The following is a 16,295-nucleotide window of genomic DNA, read 5'->3' as shown; positions in this document are numbered from 1 at the left end:
AAAAGGAAAAGGCAGTCACATGAAGCCGCATGCAATGTGAAAATAAACCACTCCAAGAAGCTTTGACAGATTCTTCCTACTCATTTTCAAATTTTTTATTTTTCTTTGATTCTTCATTAAATGTCTTGGTTGTCCCAGAGGAAAAGCCAATGGCCTTATGCCTTAAAAGCAGCAGCATCGGAATGTAAGAATCAAGTCAGATCTTGGTTTCAAAATGAATGAAATTCCCATATATCTAACATGATCAGGAAAGAAACATTCTGGTTTAATGTTTGGACGTCTGTAGACTTCAATTGGCTATCTTTGCTTTATTGAGTTATTATATATTTTATATGTTGATTATCAATTTTCTGTTTATTGAGAATAAAATAAACTCCACATCATGAGAGTTATACTAAAACTGATAAGTCTCAAAGCTCTCAGGGTTTTCATTGTGTTTTTCCTACTATGGCTTTAACTAAAGTCACACATGTAGATTAGTCAAAATATGACCCTGGAAACACTTTGAAATTTTAATTTTTTAAATTAAAACAAAATCTAGTTTTTGATTTGTAATTTTCAATCTTAGTGAAAATAATATCTAGTTAACCTAGACATTCAGATTTATTGTTTACACTTGTTTTCTTCATATCGAAGTTTCCACAGAAGAGTATGGATTAAGTCGATAATATGGATGTAATATATATTTACTTCTGAGAGTATTCAATTCCATTTTAAATGATAGAGCAGCTTATAGTTTGTAAATCATACGTGAAGCCCTTTAAGATGTTTTGAGCATAGAAGTTTGTTTGACATAGAATTCATGAGATGTGTTGGGTATAAATGGTAAGAACAGCATGTTTATGTTAAACATAGAAAGGGATAGAAAGGGATCAAAGGACCAAGAGATACCTAATATCCTGGAGGCACCTGAGTACTAAATGTTTATTGTGTATTAAATATACAAGAGGCACTAAGTATCCAGGAGATATGCTCGATATACCTGAATACTTAATACTCATGAAGTCTTAATTCAGCCACCCATTTGTGAGACCCATCTGGCCCCATGTGTCCTCTGATCAACAAATAAAACCCATGGCCATTGATCAGGTTAACTGTCACATTTTAACTGTGGTCAGGTGAACTTGTCCCTGTGTCTTCAATAGAGCAAGTTGATGTCATTGGCCCAAGATACCTTCTATTTGAGGAGCCTAATCCTCAAAACTCAACTCGGGGGAAAGCTAGCGAGAGAAAGGACATATGGACACTGAACCACATCCAGGATTCAGGTAATGTGGTCTTTCAACCCTACCTCCACTCCATCCTAAATTTGTTATCTTACTGCATCCCTCCCCCCTTGCTTCTTGCTGCGTTTTAAATTAATTTATTAAACCATTTGATATGAGCATCTGAATTTGGTCTGTGAGGCTTCTTTTTTAGATAGCCCACCTGGGAGTTTATTTGGGGCTCTGCTATCACATCAGGTCATTTCCCACACAGTACAGGTCACTACATAATCCACACGATTTTAAAATTGCATCTGTTTCCATATGGACCGCATTATATGATAGAAAAAAAGGTTACAGGCCAAATATTCTAACGTGTGGATATATTATTTTCTTCCTATTTGATTCCAACTTCTATCTTTATTCCATGTACAGTATTCATTAAAATGCTATTAGGAAATCAGGATGTAATCCTTCTATGTTTTATGTAATCCTTCTATGTTTTATATTTACTTTGCAGATTAACCATAAACTATTTCTAGCATTCCAAATTTTTCATCAGAATATTTCCCCAGCACTACAGAAAATATTTTAGACTTCCTGAAAAAGTGATTCTAAAATAATAATTGCGATTGTTTAACATTTTGAAGTGAAAAAATGAAAATGGTCTGAAGGCTAGCTGTGTTGGTGAGGCATTTCTTACTTCTTTAGTGATGTAGCCATCTTTATTTATGTCATACAAATTAAATGCCCAGTTGAGTTTTTCTTGTACTGTCCCCCGGAGCAAAATGGAAAGACCCTTGATGAAATCCTAAAAATAAAAATAAAAATACAATTTGATATGACATTTCTAAAAAAAAAAGTAAAACACAAACTCTAATAAAATTCTCTGTCAAATGATGGAAGCAAGGGTTACAACCCTCTGGATTTTGAACCATTTATTTAGCAAAATGGTCCATGTGTTCCTGATTATCTTTTTTTCTAGAGATTTTTTGTGGCCATAAACCACTCCTTAGGTTTAATATTCTTACTTTCTAATTGGAAACTGTGACTTAAATCTACTGTGGAACTGGAAATTGTGTTAGAACAGGCACCCAAACAACAAGATGCATGTGTATAAGTGGTATTACTTTCTACTGCAAGTGCACACAATTCTTTTACTGAAAATAATCTAATAACATTGTAACTTTAAAAATACAAGCACATACATAACACACTTCCCATGAACAAGATCTGCTAACAAGAAATATGGGCTGTCCTTAAGATATAGGCCAATTGAAGCCTTTATTTAGAAATCAAGTTATAATATGCAAGGGGGCAGAAGTTAAGAGAATGGAGCTGAAAGCCAGGCTGCCTGAATTCAAATTCCAGCTGTTTCATCTGATAGCTCTGTCCTCAGACAACTTACCATCCTTTTGCCTCTATTTTCATATCTGTAGAAGGGAGATGTTAGTATCTACTTCTTAAATTTTTTATGAGGATTAAAAGAGTTAAGCTGTTTATATAACGGTGTCTGGCAAGGGCATCGGCTATGTGTTTGTCCAAGTAAATGGAAACCTCAGTCAGTATCACTGTTAGGCTGATATGATTGAACCACAGACAAACCAGATTAACTTGATCAAATTCATATATATTTGTTGTTCTGTAGGCAGGGTTAACATTACAATATGTGAATTCTGATCTCACATAGAACTGGCAATCTGTCGTTAGGTAGGAATGAAAGAGCAGAAGGTGTTACCAAGTCCAAGCTCGCTCTGCTCCCCTTAGGACAGGCCAGTAAATCTGGGGACGAGGTGTTGAGGCAAGGAATATGACTTTATTCGGAAAGCCGGCAGACCGAGAAGATGGCAGACTAGTGTCTCAGAAAGACCATCTTATCAGGGTCTGGATGCCAGTTTCTTTTATAGAACAGAGAGGGGGAGGAGGTGAGGAAGTAAAGTAAAAAGGCCATAAGTCTTGCAAATAAGCTGGAATGGCCAGCCTCGGGGAGGGGATGTGTTAATTTCTTCTTTTCTCCAGCCATTCACAGGTGGACAGGGTCAGGATGCTTCCCTGAACAAAGGCACTTTGGTTTACCGTTCAGGCAGGGGGGCAGTGTTCCCCAGGCAGGCCATTATGTATAGACAGTATCCTTTTAGTGAACAAAAGCAACGGGAAGCAAAGGCTAAAGTAAAAGAAACAGATCCAACACGTAGTCAGATTTTGTTCTTCCCTGTAACAAAGGGAAATGCAGAAGTGGCCTCTGGGTGACTTTGTATTCTCTGTCTACATTTTTACATTCCAACATTTTGTAATTGTTTTCCTGTCTTAATTTCTTTAAATGCTTTTTTTTTTTAAATGGGTGACATTCATGTAGTTCAAATTTTTAAAATATATAAGATTACTGATGAAAAGTATTCCTCCCATTCTTGGACCCTAGTCACCCTATTTCTTTCCCCTAGACAACTGGCATTAGTAGCTTCTTGTATTCACTTCCAAAGAATTTTTGTGCATATACAAGTGTAAGGCATATTTATTTACACAAATAATAGTCTAACAGGCTGTTCTGTACTTTATTTTATTTTTAACTTAGCAATAAATCTTGGAAATAATTCCAATCTTTTTCACTGTTGCATATGTATGAATGTATCGTAGTTTATTTAGCCAATATCCCATTGATGAATATTTAAAGATTTCCAATCTTATTAAAAACAAAGCCACAAAGAGTGACCTTATGCATACATAACTTACATTTTGAACAATTATATCTGTAGGATGAGTTCCTAGAAGTGGAATTGCTGGGTCAAAGGATTTGAACATTGGTAAATTTTATAGTTATTTTCAAATTTCCCCCCAAATTTCCCTCTCAAAATCTGTATATGAGAATAGTATAGCTTGTCAATACTATATGCTATCAAATGTTTTATCTTTTTCAATCTTAAAGGTTAATATTTCTTTCTCAGATTACTTAAAATTTGTATTTATTATGAATAAATTTGAGCATTTTTTCCAAATGTCTTGATTTATAGAAACTCTTCACATATTAGTGAAATTAGCCCTTGTCTGGGATATATCTTCAAGTATTGCTTCCCAATTTATCATTTCTTTCAATTTTTATTATGTTGATTTTTGTAAAGTAGGCATCTTTTTATTTTTATATTCTAGAATTTGTCAGCCTTTTACTTTATATTTTTTGGTTTCTGTCATATTGAAAAGACCTCTCCCATTCTGAAGTTATAAAAGGATACTCCCATGTTTTCGTTCTAGTACTTTTAAGGTTTACTTTTTTTTTTTTTAATTTATTTATTTATGGCTGTGTTGGGTCTTCGTTTCTGTGCGAGGGCTTTCTCTAGTTGCAGAGAGCGGGGGCCACTCTTCATCGCGGTGCGCGGGCCTCTCACTGTCACGGCCTCTCCCGTTGCGGAGCACAGGCTCCAGACGCGCAGGCTCAGTAGTTGTGGCTCACGGGCCCAGTTGCTCCGCGGCATGTGGGATCTTCCCAGACCAGGGCACGAACCCGCGTTCCCTGCATTGGCAGGCAGATTCTCAACCACTGCGCCACCAGGGAAGCCCTAAGGTTTACTTTTTTACATTTAAATCTTTATTCCATTTGGAATTTACCCAATGTTTTTTAGGTAGCTGTCTGGTTTCACAATATTATTTGTTACCCCCTGATTTGAGATGCAAGATTTATCATATCCTTAATTCTTTTATGTATTTATATTTCTGGAATTTATATTTTATTTCATAGTATATCTGTTTATTTAAGCACCTCTACTAATTGTTTCGGTTATTAAAACATTTTAGTAATTTTAATAGCTGTAAGGGCTATTTCCTCTTAATCCTTCTTTTTCAGCTATTTTCTTTCCATTTTTCCTTATTTAAATATTCCACCTGACCCCTATTGGGATGTTTATTGAGCTGGAGGTAAATTTACAGATCAACTTAGGCAGAACTGACAACTACATGTTGATGAGTCTTCCTATTCAAGACAATAAGAAACCTTTCCCTTGTCCAGATCATTTTTGTCATTGAGTATATTAGTTTCCTCTTGCTGCTGTAACAAATTACCACAGATTTGGAGGATTAAAATAATACTTGTTTATTATCCTACAGATCTGGAAATCAGAAGTCTGAAATGGGTTTTACTGGGCTGAAATCAAGTTGGAGGCAGAGCTACAGTCTCCCCAGTGGATCTAGGGATAGAATTTGTTCTCTTGCTTTTTTCAGCTTCTAGAGGCCACTTGCATTGGTTGGCTTGTGGCCCCTTCCTCCATCTTCAAAACACAGTACTCCAACCTCCTGTTGTAGTATCTCCTCTTTGCTACCCTGATCTTCCTGCCTCCCTCTTACAGGGACCCTTGGGATTACATTGGGCCCATCCAGATAATCCAAGATGATCTCCCCATCTCAAGATCCTTAATCACACCTGCAAAAAACCTCCTTTACCATGAAAGGTAACACATCCTACATCTGGACACTAAGATGTGGACATTTTTGGTGGGTCTTTATTCAGCACACCAAACTCTAATACATTTTAGGCCTTTTGTTTTTTCCAAGTTGTTCTTTCACATTTCTTATATTTATTTCTAGGTATTTTAATCCTTCTGTTGCGGTTATAAAGGAGGCCATAAGAATTCCTTAGTAGGCAGAGAAAAGAAGAGACGCAGGCAACAAATCTTGAAAATAAGTTTCTCAGGAGGTAAGAGAGGTCAAGAGAAGAAAGCATTTCACTGGGAAAGGATGGTTCATCTTGATACCAATTTGCTGGGGAATGAAAAGAGCTTACTGAGTCAGCAACATGGAGGTTGCCAGTGACTAAAGGGACAAGTTTCAGTGGAGGGGAGGGAGCAAAGAGTGATAGAGACTGTTAGAAAATTCACCAGCCATGGCTGCATATGAAGACAGAGGGACAGGACTATATCTGAAGAGGAGAACGGGATCACAGAAGAGACTTTTGAAGATGAGCACTTTGAACACTGAAGGGACGAATCTAAAAAGAGGAAAATACTAAAGATGTGTGTATGTGTGAGAGAGAGAGAAAGACAGAGAGAGACAGAGACAGAGACAGAAATGGACTACTCCTGCGATGGTGGGAGAGATGGAGATGGTCTGCCCTGGGAAGGGAGGAGGCACATTTCCTCAGCTAATACAGAAGGAAGAAGGAGAACACCATGCAGATGCCCACAGCTGAGAAGAGGTGGGAAGATGAACGAGTCCTCATCTGAGACCTTTAATGGGTGTTGTCTGCTTGGGAGTGAAGGACATGGTGGAAAGGATAAGAACTGAAGGTCTGAGGAGAGAGAAGGAGACAGCTCTGCTCCTGGACAATAAGGTGATTTGTGCAAATTACAGGAAGCTGCAGCTCCCTCAAAATATTTTTCTGCCATCTGCTGGAAAATGGTTGTAATATATTTAAACCTGTAGTATATAATATACTATAATTAAGAGGTAATGACCCTCCTTGGAGTTGTGTAGTATACAACTTGCAAACTGTATAAGCTTTGGCTTTTTTGGAAGGTATAAAATAGTCACTGCAGAGTATGGGAAGGTAGGCTTACCAGAGAAAGATTGCTGGACAATTTTGAAAAGTCAGATGAGGTGGATGGTTATCAATATAATCCTTACCTGTCACTTCAAATCACAAAGTAATAGTTATATGCCTTTAGCTGAAAAGAGAGGCTGGACACAACATCCATGAAGACATGCTTAGAGCATTGGTTTTCAAATTGTAGCTTGCTGCAGAATCACCTGGAGGGCTTGCTGAAACAGCTTGCTGGGTCCCACGCCAGAGTTTCTGATTCATTAGGTCTGGGGTGTGGCCCAAGAATTTACATTTCTAATCAAGTCCAAGGAGACGCTGATACAGCTGGTCCAGGGATCACACTTTGAGAACCACTGGCCTGCCAGAATCATCACTGGCACTGGCCCCATCACCAAGCAGAACAGGCCAGAGCAACAATGAGAGATTTAAAGTCATGGGTGGACTTTTGTTGTTTGCCTCCCTAGTTGGCTCCTATTTCCGTTTGGTGCTCCATCCAATTCTGTGGAAGCACACTCCATCTGTGGCTCTAGTGATGGAGCCATGCCCTGGGCAAAACCAGGAAGCACATTTTATTCCTTTGGTCAAGGCAATTGGATCTGTGGTTGGCCTGCAACTGAACCCAGTCTACATGAGTGATTTTCAGGACTTCTGCTAGGAAGGGGTATGACAGAGATGCTTTTTCTTTCCTGCCTGGGGAGAAATCAAGCCTGGAGCTCAGGAGCTGCTGGCATCTTCTTGTAACCACGAGGGAGCCCACCCTTAGGTTGCAGCCAGACCTATCTCTGGACTTCTTACTCTTATGAGCCAATACAGTTATATTGTTTTTGTTAGTGTATGATTTTCTATTATTTGTGAACAAAAGTACCCTGATTCACAAGCTGACATCTAATTCCCATCTTTCTCTTAAATACTATGTATCCTGAAACTGCATACATTGAAAGATAGCTATGAACCTTGAACACCCCTCTCTCTTTTAATATACCATCTTGCAGGATGATATCAATAAACAGTTATTTCAGAACAGGAAATAACTATTTGTGCAAAAGGAAAATGAAAGACTCAAGGTATCTTTTACTATTCTTGCTCCATGCTTTTCTGAATGGTAATTGAAATCTGTCGAGCAGGAGTTACAAGGCTAAAAAAAAATCAAACAACTCTCAAGAGTACTTTTCACAATCACCTTACTTTTGTCTGTGAAAGGTTACATCTGTTTCCTAATGTACAAAAATGATAGATGGGGATTGGTACTGAATTGTGGTTTCTAATATCTTAGGATAAAGGCAATAGAAGGAAAAAGGCATAGAGATATGACCCTATAATAACCTAGTCTTGTTCTATAGTTAGCTCTATTTATCGACCAAACCTTTAATTGGTGCCTTAGTGCTGGTTACATACATTCTGCCCACCATTCCCACACTAGGAGCTGTATCAAAGACCCAGCCTTGAGAGAGCATGTGTTATTGAGACCATCTAGATGGTATACATGACTGGACCCAGGTAAGGCCTGGAAAGTCATACATGTGTTTAGTATATTTCTTACTTTATGCTTGCTTTTACATTTTTAGGAAAAGTTTTAAAGTTGTTTATCTTCTCTGATATGACCTCCCTTGACTGGAGTTAAACTTCCATAGTGGTTGAAGGATGCAATTTCAGGTACTACCTAAAGTTTGCATTTGTTTGGAACTAATAAAAGATATCAACATGTCTAAAAAATAAAAATGTATATTTCCCAAGATTTGTAGCCTAATTTTATCAGGTGAAAGAGATAAAATACTTACCTTGATTGATATACAATTCTAGTTAGGTAATTTAATATCTTAAAAGATGAAAACAGCCACATTAAGTTAGAGGAAAGTGGTTTGATCTCCCTGAAGGCCATTAAAAATTAAATAAGTTTTATTTTTTTTTTTTCTTAAATAAGTTTTAAACAAAAATCACAAATATAAATATATAATAAATGTATATGTAAATATCATGCTTGATTTATGTAAAAAATACAGAAAACTATAGAAGAAAATTGCAATCACACATAATCCTATCACCTGTTCACATTGAATATTCCCACTCTTTTTTAATGCATACTTTGGCATATACTTATAGTACAAGCCATATATTATATATAAAATTCTGTTTATTTCACTTAAATTACAAGCATTTTCCAATATCACTGACGATTCACTGTGACATCATTTAAATAACTACAAAGTAGGTTTAACCGTATGAAATTGACCATATTTTTTATCATATTTGCCAAGAATTTCATATGGTAGTTTCATATGGTCTAATCTAATAATACTAGCACAATGAATTTTGGACGCTTTGGACCCCAAACCACAATAAGAATTACAATTTAAATGACAACCTAGTACTTAAGCAAGCACACACACATACACACACACACAAAATCATACACCAGAAACTAAAGTTATTAGTCTATTTCCATTTCTCTTCTATTAATTTTTTAGTACTCTTGTCATTAATGTCTAAATCAATTTTACCACCTGCTAATCATTGCAATCTCGAGTGTGAAACACTGCTTTGTCTTATGAATATATTGTAATTTATTTAACCATTCTTTCTTATTGGTATATATGTGTATTAATTTAAATTTTTCTTTATTGTACATGATGCTATAGTAAATATTTTTCTCCAACTATTTCCCATCATTCTGACTTACTTCCTAAGGAAAGATGTGGAATTCCTGGGTTAAAGGGCTCTGGGAACACTGAAATTTATTAGTAGTAATGAGGACAGTTTATCGATAAGTGTGTGGGGCTTGGTATTAGGCAATTTCTGTGCATTACTTTATGTCAGCCTCACACAACCATAGCGAATAGGTATTGTCGTCCTTATATTAAAGATGGAGGCTCAGAGAAAATACATGACTGAGGCAAGGGATGCAGCCAGTGAGAATTAGAGCTGGAAACTGAACCCAGAACTCTGACTCAAAGCCCAGGCTCTCATTTTGTCTAGAACTGAAGCAATGGGCTGTGGTTACACAGAAAAGTATGATATAAAAATATGCTACATCTCTTTTTTCTGATACTATAGGACATAACTGTAGGGTGATATGAAACTGACTCACAGTGATTGCAATTTTACTAATAACATTTGTAGAACATTTGGAGGTACCAGGAATTCATAATTCTTGCCATGAAATGATGTGCATAAATGAATTAGAAAATGGCCTTAGCTTTTAAAAAGGGAAAGTGAGTCAGTATGTGAATACATGTGTGACTAGGAACAGGATAAGAAGATAAGATCAGCTGAAGAAGAATCCCAACAGTTAGATGCCCAGGAAACAGAAAAAAAGAGAGCAAGAGAGAGAGAGACAAAAACAGAGAGAAATTGATATCACTTCTCTGAGACTGACCAGTTGTTATACAGGATCACTAACATTACTGAGCATATTAATTGTGCCAGACCATTTTCTAAACTCTTTAGATTCATCATTTAATCTGCCAACAAGCTTGTGAGGTGTCTATCCTTATTATTTCCATTTTACATTGAGGAAATTCAAGCACAGAGAGATTGAGGAACCTGCCCCAGGTATCCCAGCTATAAGTGGTAGAGATTGGATTGAGCAGTCTGACTCACAAGCGTGTGCTCTTTCAGATGAGAAGAGATTTCTGGCACCTCCTTGGAGATTGGAGTGGTAAAAGAGGAGACTGAAAAATTCTAGGACCAGGTCAGAAAAAATAGCAGATGAGGCTGGAGCATCTTGTGGTGCCCAAAAGTAAGGAACGAGCAAAGAAAGAAACAAAACAAAACAAAACAAAAAAATAAACAACCACAATGATGGGGCCATGTTGAAGCCAACTGAAAGAGCTTCCAGTGGCCCAGCTGGAACAATTTAAGCAAAAAGATAAGATATTGAACTATAACTCAAGTATAAAATATATGTCCGTTAGTCCACACCGATATGAATCACTGGTGGAATACATTCATAAATGGAGGAGAAGAGAAAAATCCTTCTCTTCTTTGGAAGAGAAGAATTCCAAATAAACTCTATGTATACTCTACCCTTATGGAGATGGAGCATAAGTCCCAGTCTGTAAGTGTGATGTGTGCACAACTTCCTTCCAAAGAGGATGGTTTGGAAAGAGGGATAAAAGAGCAACTTTACAGTAAAGAAATTACCAGCACTGCTTCAACCAGGTGATCAAGATTTACATCAAACGGTCATAAATCATGTTGAGGGCTTCCCTGGTGGCGCAGTGGTTGAGAGTCTGCCTGCCAATGCAGGGGACACGGGTTCGGGCCCTGGTCTGGGAAGATCCCACATGCCGCGGAGCAACTAAGCCCGTGAGCCACAACTACTGAGCCTGCGCGTCTGGAGCCTGTGCTCTGCAACAAGAGAGGCCGCGATAGTGAGAGGCCCGCGCACCGCGGTGAAGAGTGGCCCCCGCTCGCCGCAGCTAGAGAAAGCCCTCGCACAGAAACGAAGACCTGACACAGCCATAAATAAATAAATAAATAAATAAATAAATAAATAAATAAATAAATAAAATCACGTTGATACTATGGACTCTTGTTACGTAATAAAAAACGGCACCTTACCTCTGTGGTCTTCCTCCTCAAAACACATATCCTTATTCCAAGCATGAGAAAAAACATCAAACAAATCCCACCTGAGGGACATTATGCAACACACCTGACCAAAACTCCTCAAAACTGTCAAGGTTGTCAAAACAAGGACAATTTGAGAAACTGTCACAGCCAAAAGGAGCTTAAGGAGACATGGTGAGTGAATGTAATGTAAGATCCTACATAGAATTCTGGAACAGAAAAAAGCCTTTCGGTAAAAACTAAGAAAATTGGAATAAAGCATGGACTTTAGTTAATAATAGTGTATCACCATTAGTTCATTAATTATAACAAGTTTACCATATTAATGCATGATGTGAATAACAGGAAACCGGGTGCGAGGTGTATGGGAACTCTCTGTACTATCTTTGCAGTTTTTCTGTAAATGTAAAACTGGTCTAAAATAAAAAGTTTATTTAAAAGATGATTTTAAAAAAGAGGGACCTGATCTTCAGACTGTTGAAGCAGATAGAGATATTTATTGGATGCTTTTTCTCTTGTCTCTCTTGTAATAATCTTCTGTACCCCAACTTTCATTAAACATTTCAGTGTATGATAAGAGGGATTCAAAGAACTTGCCCTTGGGGGGCCACAGGAATGTGGGCAAGGGCAGCCATGGCTGGAGGAGCTGGATACCCCATAGCAAGACTATAAGGAGGGAGCAGGCCAGAAGGACAGGGTGACAAGCAAAAGCTAGGACACATGCAGCACGGCCACAATCCTTGGGAATCAACAGAAATGCATGGGTGAGGCCCACGTTAAAGAACCTTTATGGCAAGAATTGTTGGATTCTACAAAAATTAGTCATGAAAATGGGGGAATGCCAGCTCCATAAAGACAAAAATTTGTGTCTTTTGTTCACTGTTGTATCCCCAGCACCTTGAAAATATACATATGTATATATATATATATATATATATATATATATATATATTTTTTTTTTTTTTTTGCCACCCCGTGCCGCATATGGGATCTTAGTTCCCAGACCAGGGATCGAAACCGCACCTCTACAGTGGAAGTGCGTTGTCTTAACCACTGGCCCACCAGGGAAGTCCAAAAAATATTTGTTAAATGAAGGAACAAAATGAAAGGACGTCTCAGCTACCTTTCCCTTTACTTCGTCAAAGAGCAAAGCTCCCGGAATGGGCACTAGAAAAGAAGAGGAGAATTATGTGGACAGGCTGTGTAAGTGTGTGTGTGTGTGTGTGTGTGTGTGTGTGTGTGTGTGTGTGTGTGTGTGTTGAGAGATATAATAATAAAACTTAATGATTTAATAAATCTAATAAAATGAGAATTCTATACCTATTGGTAACATTGCCTAAATAATTCCCCTTGATGCCTGACATCTCAAAAGAAAATAGCTATTTAACTTGACAAAAATGACTCATCCTAGAAGGAAAGTTTTCCTGTAACTATAATTGATATTTGGGGAGAAAAAAAACACTTTTTCTCATCACTGTGAATGACAAAGGGATTATTTTGGGGGATTTATAATGCCTCCGGGGGTACCACTCACATTGTATTCTGTCATAATTGAATTGTCAGTGAATGGTGTTTTCTTGAAGCTCTGGACTGCGGCAGTCCTGCTGTCAATCATCAGTTACCTGCAGTAAGCAGGGATAGCTATTCCAGAATTGTTCCAAAGGAAAAATACATTTTCAGACTCAATAGTTCAAGTAAACTTGCCATTAGGGATGTGCTCAGAGGAGTGCACTGCCCTGATGGTGGGAATATTCTAGAAAAGGTAACTGTTGAAATGGTGGTAAAGGTTCAGGGTTGCTTTTGCAGTCAACAATTGTGTCGTTCAGTAATCAGTGCGTGGGATGAATTACTGAGTGGTAAGTGTAAACATTGGTGATAATACTCAGTAATCAAATCATAGAAGACCATCTCAGATGTCTTCCAGCAAACATAGTGCCTCAGTATCTCCCTCTGCAGGAGGCAATCTATTGTGAGGGTTAAGAGTGGGGGTTGGAAAACTATGGTCCAGGGCTCAAATACGGCCCACCATGTGTTTTTGTTAATAAAGCTTTATTGAAACACAGCCATGGTCACATTTCAGATTTGTCTGTGGTTGCTTTTGTCTACAACAGCAGAACTGAGTTGGTAGAATGGAGACTATATGGCCTGCAAAGCCAAAAATATTTACAGTTTGGTCCTTTACAGAAAAGTTTGATGACCCCTGGTTAAAACCAATAGGTTTGGGCTTCCCTGGTGGCGCAGTGGTTGAGAGTCTGCCTGCCAATGCAGGGGACACGGGTTCGAGCCCTGGTCTGGGAAGATCCCACATGCCACGGAGCAACTAAGCCCGTGTGCCACAGCTATTGAGCCTGCACGTCTGGAGCCTGTGCTCCGCAACAAGAGAGGCCACGATAGTGAGAGGCCCACGCACCACGATGAAGAGTGGCTCCCACTCGCCGCAACTAGAGAAAGCCCTTGCACAGAAACGAAGACCCAACACAGCCAAAAATAAAATAAAATTAAACAAACAAACAAACAAACAAAAAAAACCCAATAGGTTTTAGAGACTTAGGTAGAACTGGGGTTCAATCCTGGTTCTGCCATTTACTAAGTATATCACTTTGGACAAGTCACTTAACCTCTCTAAGTTTGTAATTCCTCATCTCTAACATTTGGCAAGTAATACAGGTCCTTTATTTTTTATCTGCAACTTACCACCCCCATCCAAAAATTCTTTTGTAAACTGAAAAAGAAAAACCTTTACTGGGAAGACAGGGGAGGTGGTGAATTTTGGTGCCAAAACTCATCTGATGCCAAAACCTGAACTGAAATGGCATGAAAGTATTCTAATTATCTATCTACCTATCTATCTACCTGTCTATCTATCTATCTATCATCTATCATCTCTATCCTTTATCATCTACTATCCATTATCTATCCATCGATCACATTAATCAGAAGACATTAAAAGCTATTTGAATACTTCCAAATCATAGTAGCTTGACACAGTATAAGCTTATTTACCACTCACATACAGTGAAATACGATTGGGGATGGGGTTCTGTTCCATGCAGTGATTCAGAGATCCAGCCTCCTCCTACTTTGCTGGAAGGCAAACTGAAATATGTAACCTCACAGTCTCCATAGATGGGAAGAGAGAGGAAGGAGATGTGGTCACTTCCACTAATCTCCCAGGGGTCAAAACTCAGTCCTGGTCCCACCTAGCTGCAGGAGAGGCTGGGAATACGGCCTAATCATGTGATCATAGAGCACAGCACATGGACATTGGATCAGTAGCGCTCTCTGCCATATTTATTGTTTATCATAGTTTTACTGAACAAATGTTACACCCTTGATTATAGCATACTGCAGACCCTGCAGGAGACATTAAATAATATAGAGTATAGGCACAGCATTACGTTTCTAAAATCTGCAAGACTCTGAATGAAACTCAGCTGGCACCAAGGATTTCAGATGAGGGACTGGGGACGTACATATTCCTCACCGGCAGGATAGCACAGTTGCTAAGAGATGCATTCTGGGCCAGACTGCTTGGGTTTGAATCCTGGCTCTCCTACTTTCTAGCTGTGTGACCTTGGGCAGGTTGCTTAACTTCTCTGTGTATCTCTTTCCTCATTTGCTAAAATGACAAGTTACTATATGTAATTCATTCAGCCCAATGCCTGACTCATAATGAGTGCTAAACAAGGGTCAGCTGGTATTATTGTGTGTAGCTATTACTATTGTTAATGTTATTTTTACACACTTAGTACAGTGATTGACACACATTAAGTGCTTGTTTTATAATCAGATGCAGAACAATCTTTCACAGCATCACAGACAGAGCAATCATCTGGCCTGTGCTTGAATGTTTTCAATGTTATAAGATCACTATGTAATAAGATGACCAATGTCATTCTTAACTGGCTTCATTAGAAAAATCTCCCTTGTAGAAACCACTGTGGTTAACATCTAATAAATACTGAGGACATATTTGGTGCTAGGTACTCAGCCAAGCCCCTAACTGACATCACTTTGTCCTCCTTCCTTTACCCTGTGAAGTAGCTTTAGTTGCTGATGATTCGCAGAGATGATCACTAAGCCCAGAGGGTTGAACTACTCAGCCCAGGGTCTCACAGCCACTTGGTGGTGAAGGGGTTTTAGATCCAGTCATATCTGGATCCAGGGCCCCTCCTGTCTCACTCACTCTACCCTTTGGAATTAAGCAAATTAAGTAGGAAACTTCCATTTCCCTTTATCTCAGAATCAGGATGGTCTCTGCTGTACCTCCCAAGATGCTATTGTTACCCCAAATATGTTCATTGCCTAATCTTTTCTGTTTTCTAGAGACTTTTCAGGTAGGTAATCAATTTAGAAACATAACTACAATAACTTAGTTTTAAATTTGATTTTGATTTAACATTTATTAATTTAACCATTGGTTTGTCTTTAAAGAAAACAATTTTTTACCAACATGCTTATAGTATATAGCCATTATCACTAATTTCCCAAATTATAATCAGCATTCATCACAATTACTGTGATGAATATTACGTACTACAATAGCGACATTATGCATGGTTCCATATCATTAACGCCAGACTAAATTTACATGTGAAATTGGATACAATGTGCTATAAGTAATTGATGGAACATTTCTGATACATTAAGTAATTTCAAGTAATGAAATCACTAGCAGTCTTTGCCTTACTCAAACTAGCTATGAAAGATTTTATTAGGTGAACTGGAATGTTTGACTTTTATGTTATGGCTAAACTAAGGCCGTGCTGGAATTAATCTTGTTGGTAAAGTGCAGCAGACACTAATGCGATATTGATCATAGGCTGCCAAATCGGAAGAAACATTACAGGGGACTGGTACCTATGACAATCTCACGTCTTCCGCACTAACTGCTGCTGCCACATCGGAGTCAACCCAACTGCCCTCGCCCTGACCACTGCCAGCTTCTCCTCTTATTTTCCCGGTGATATTTCTTGGTTAAGTTGTGAGATGACACG

At 38.2% G+C, this 16,295-nt stretch overlaps 1 protein-coding gene and 1 long non-coding RNA gene across 8 annotated transcripts in view; one reads left to right on the top strand and one right to left on the bottom strand.

Moving 5' to 3' along the window:
• Positions 1-16,295, bottom strand: part of KCNIP4 (potassium voltage-gated channel interacting protein 4) — a 1,174,076-nt gene that overhangs the window by 3,821 nt on the left and 1,153,960 nt on the right. For all 7 annotated transcript variants that reach the window (XM_082462664.1, XM_082462667.1, XM_082462663.1 and 4 more), the window contains one exon: positions 1,909-2,016. In XM_082462664.1, coding sequence (XP_082318790.1) covers positions 1,909-2,016 — 108 coding nt within the window. The remainder of the gene's footprint in view (positions 1-1,908; positions 2,017-16,295) is intronic.
• On the top strand, positions 8-8,628 carry LOC309661220. Its single transcript, XR_014263902.1, has 2 exons — positions 8-1,268; positions 5,301-8,628. It is a non-coding gene; the product is annotated as an uncharacterized lncRNA (long non-coding RNA).

Source organism: Balaenoptera physalus (assembly GCF_965194825.1).
Source record: "Balaenoptera physalus genome assembly, chromosome: 5".
Taxonomy (NCBI): Eukaryota; Metazoa; Chordata; class Mammalia; order Artiodactyla; family Balaenopteridae; genus Balaenoptera; species Balaenoptera physalus.
This window is presented reverse-complemented; position numbering and strand designations above follow the sequence as displayed.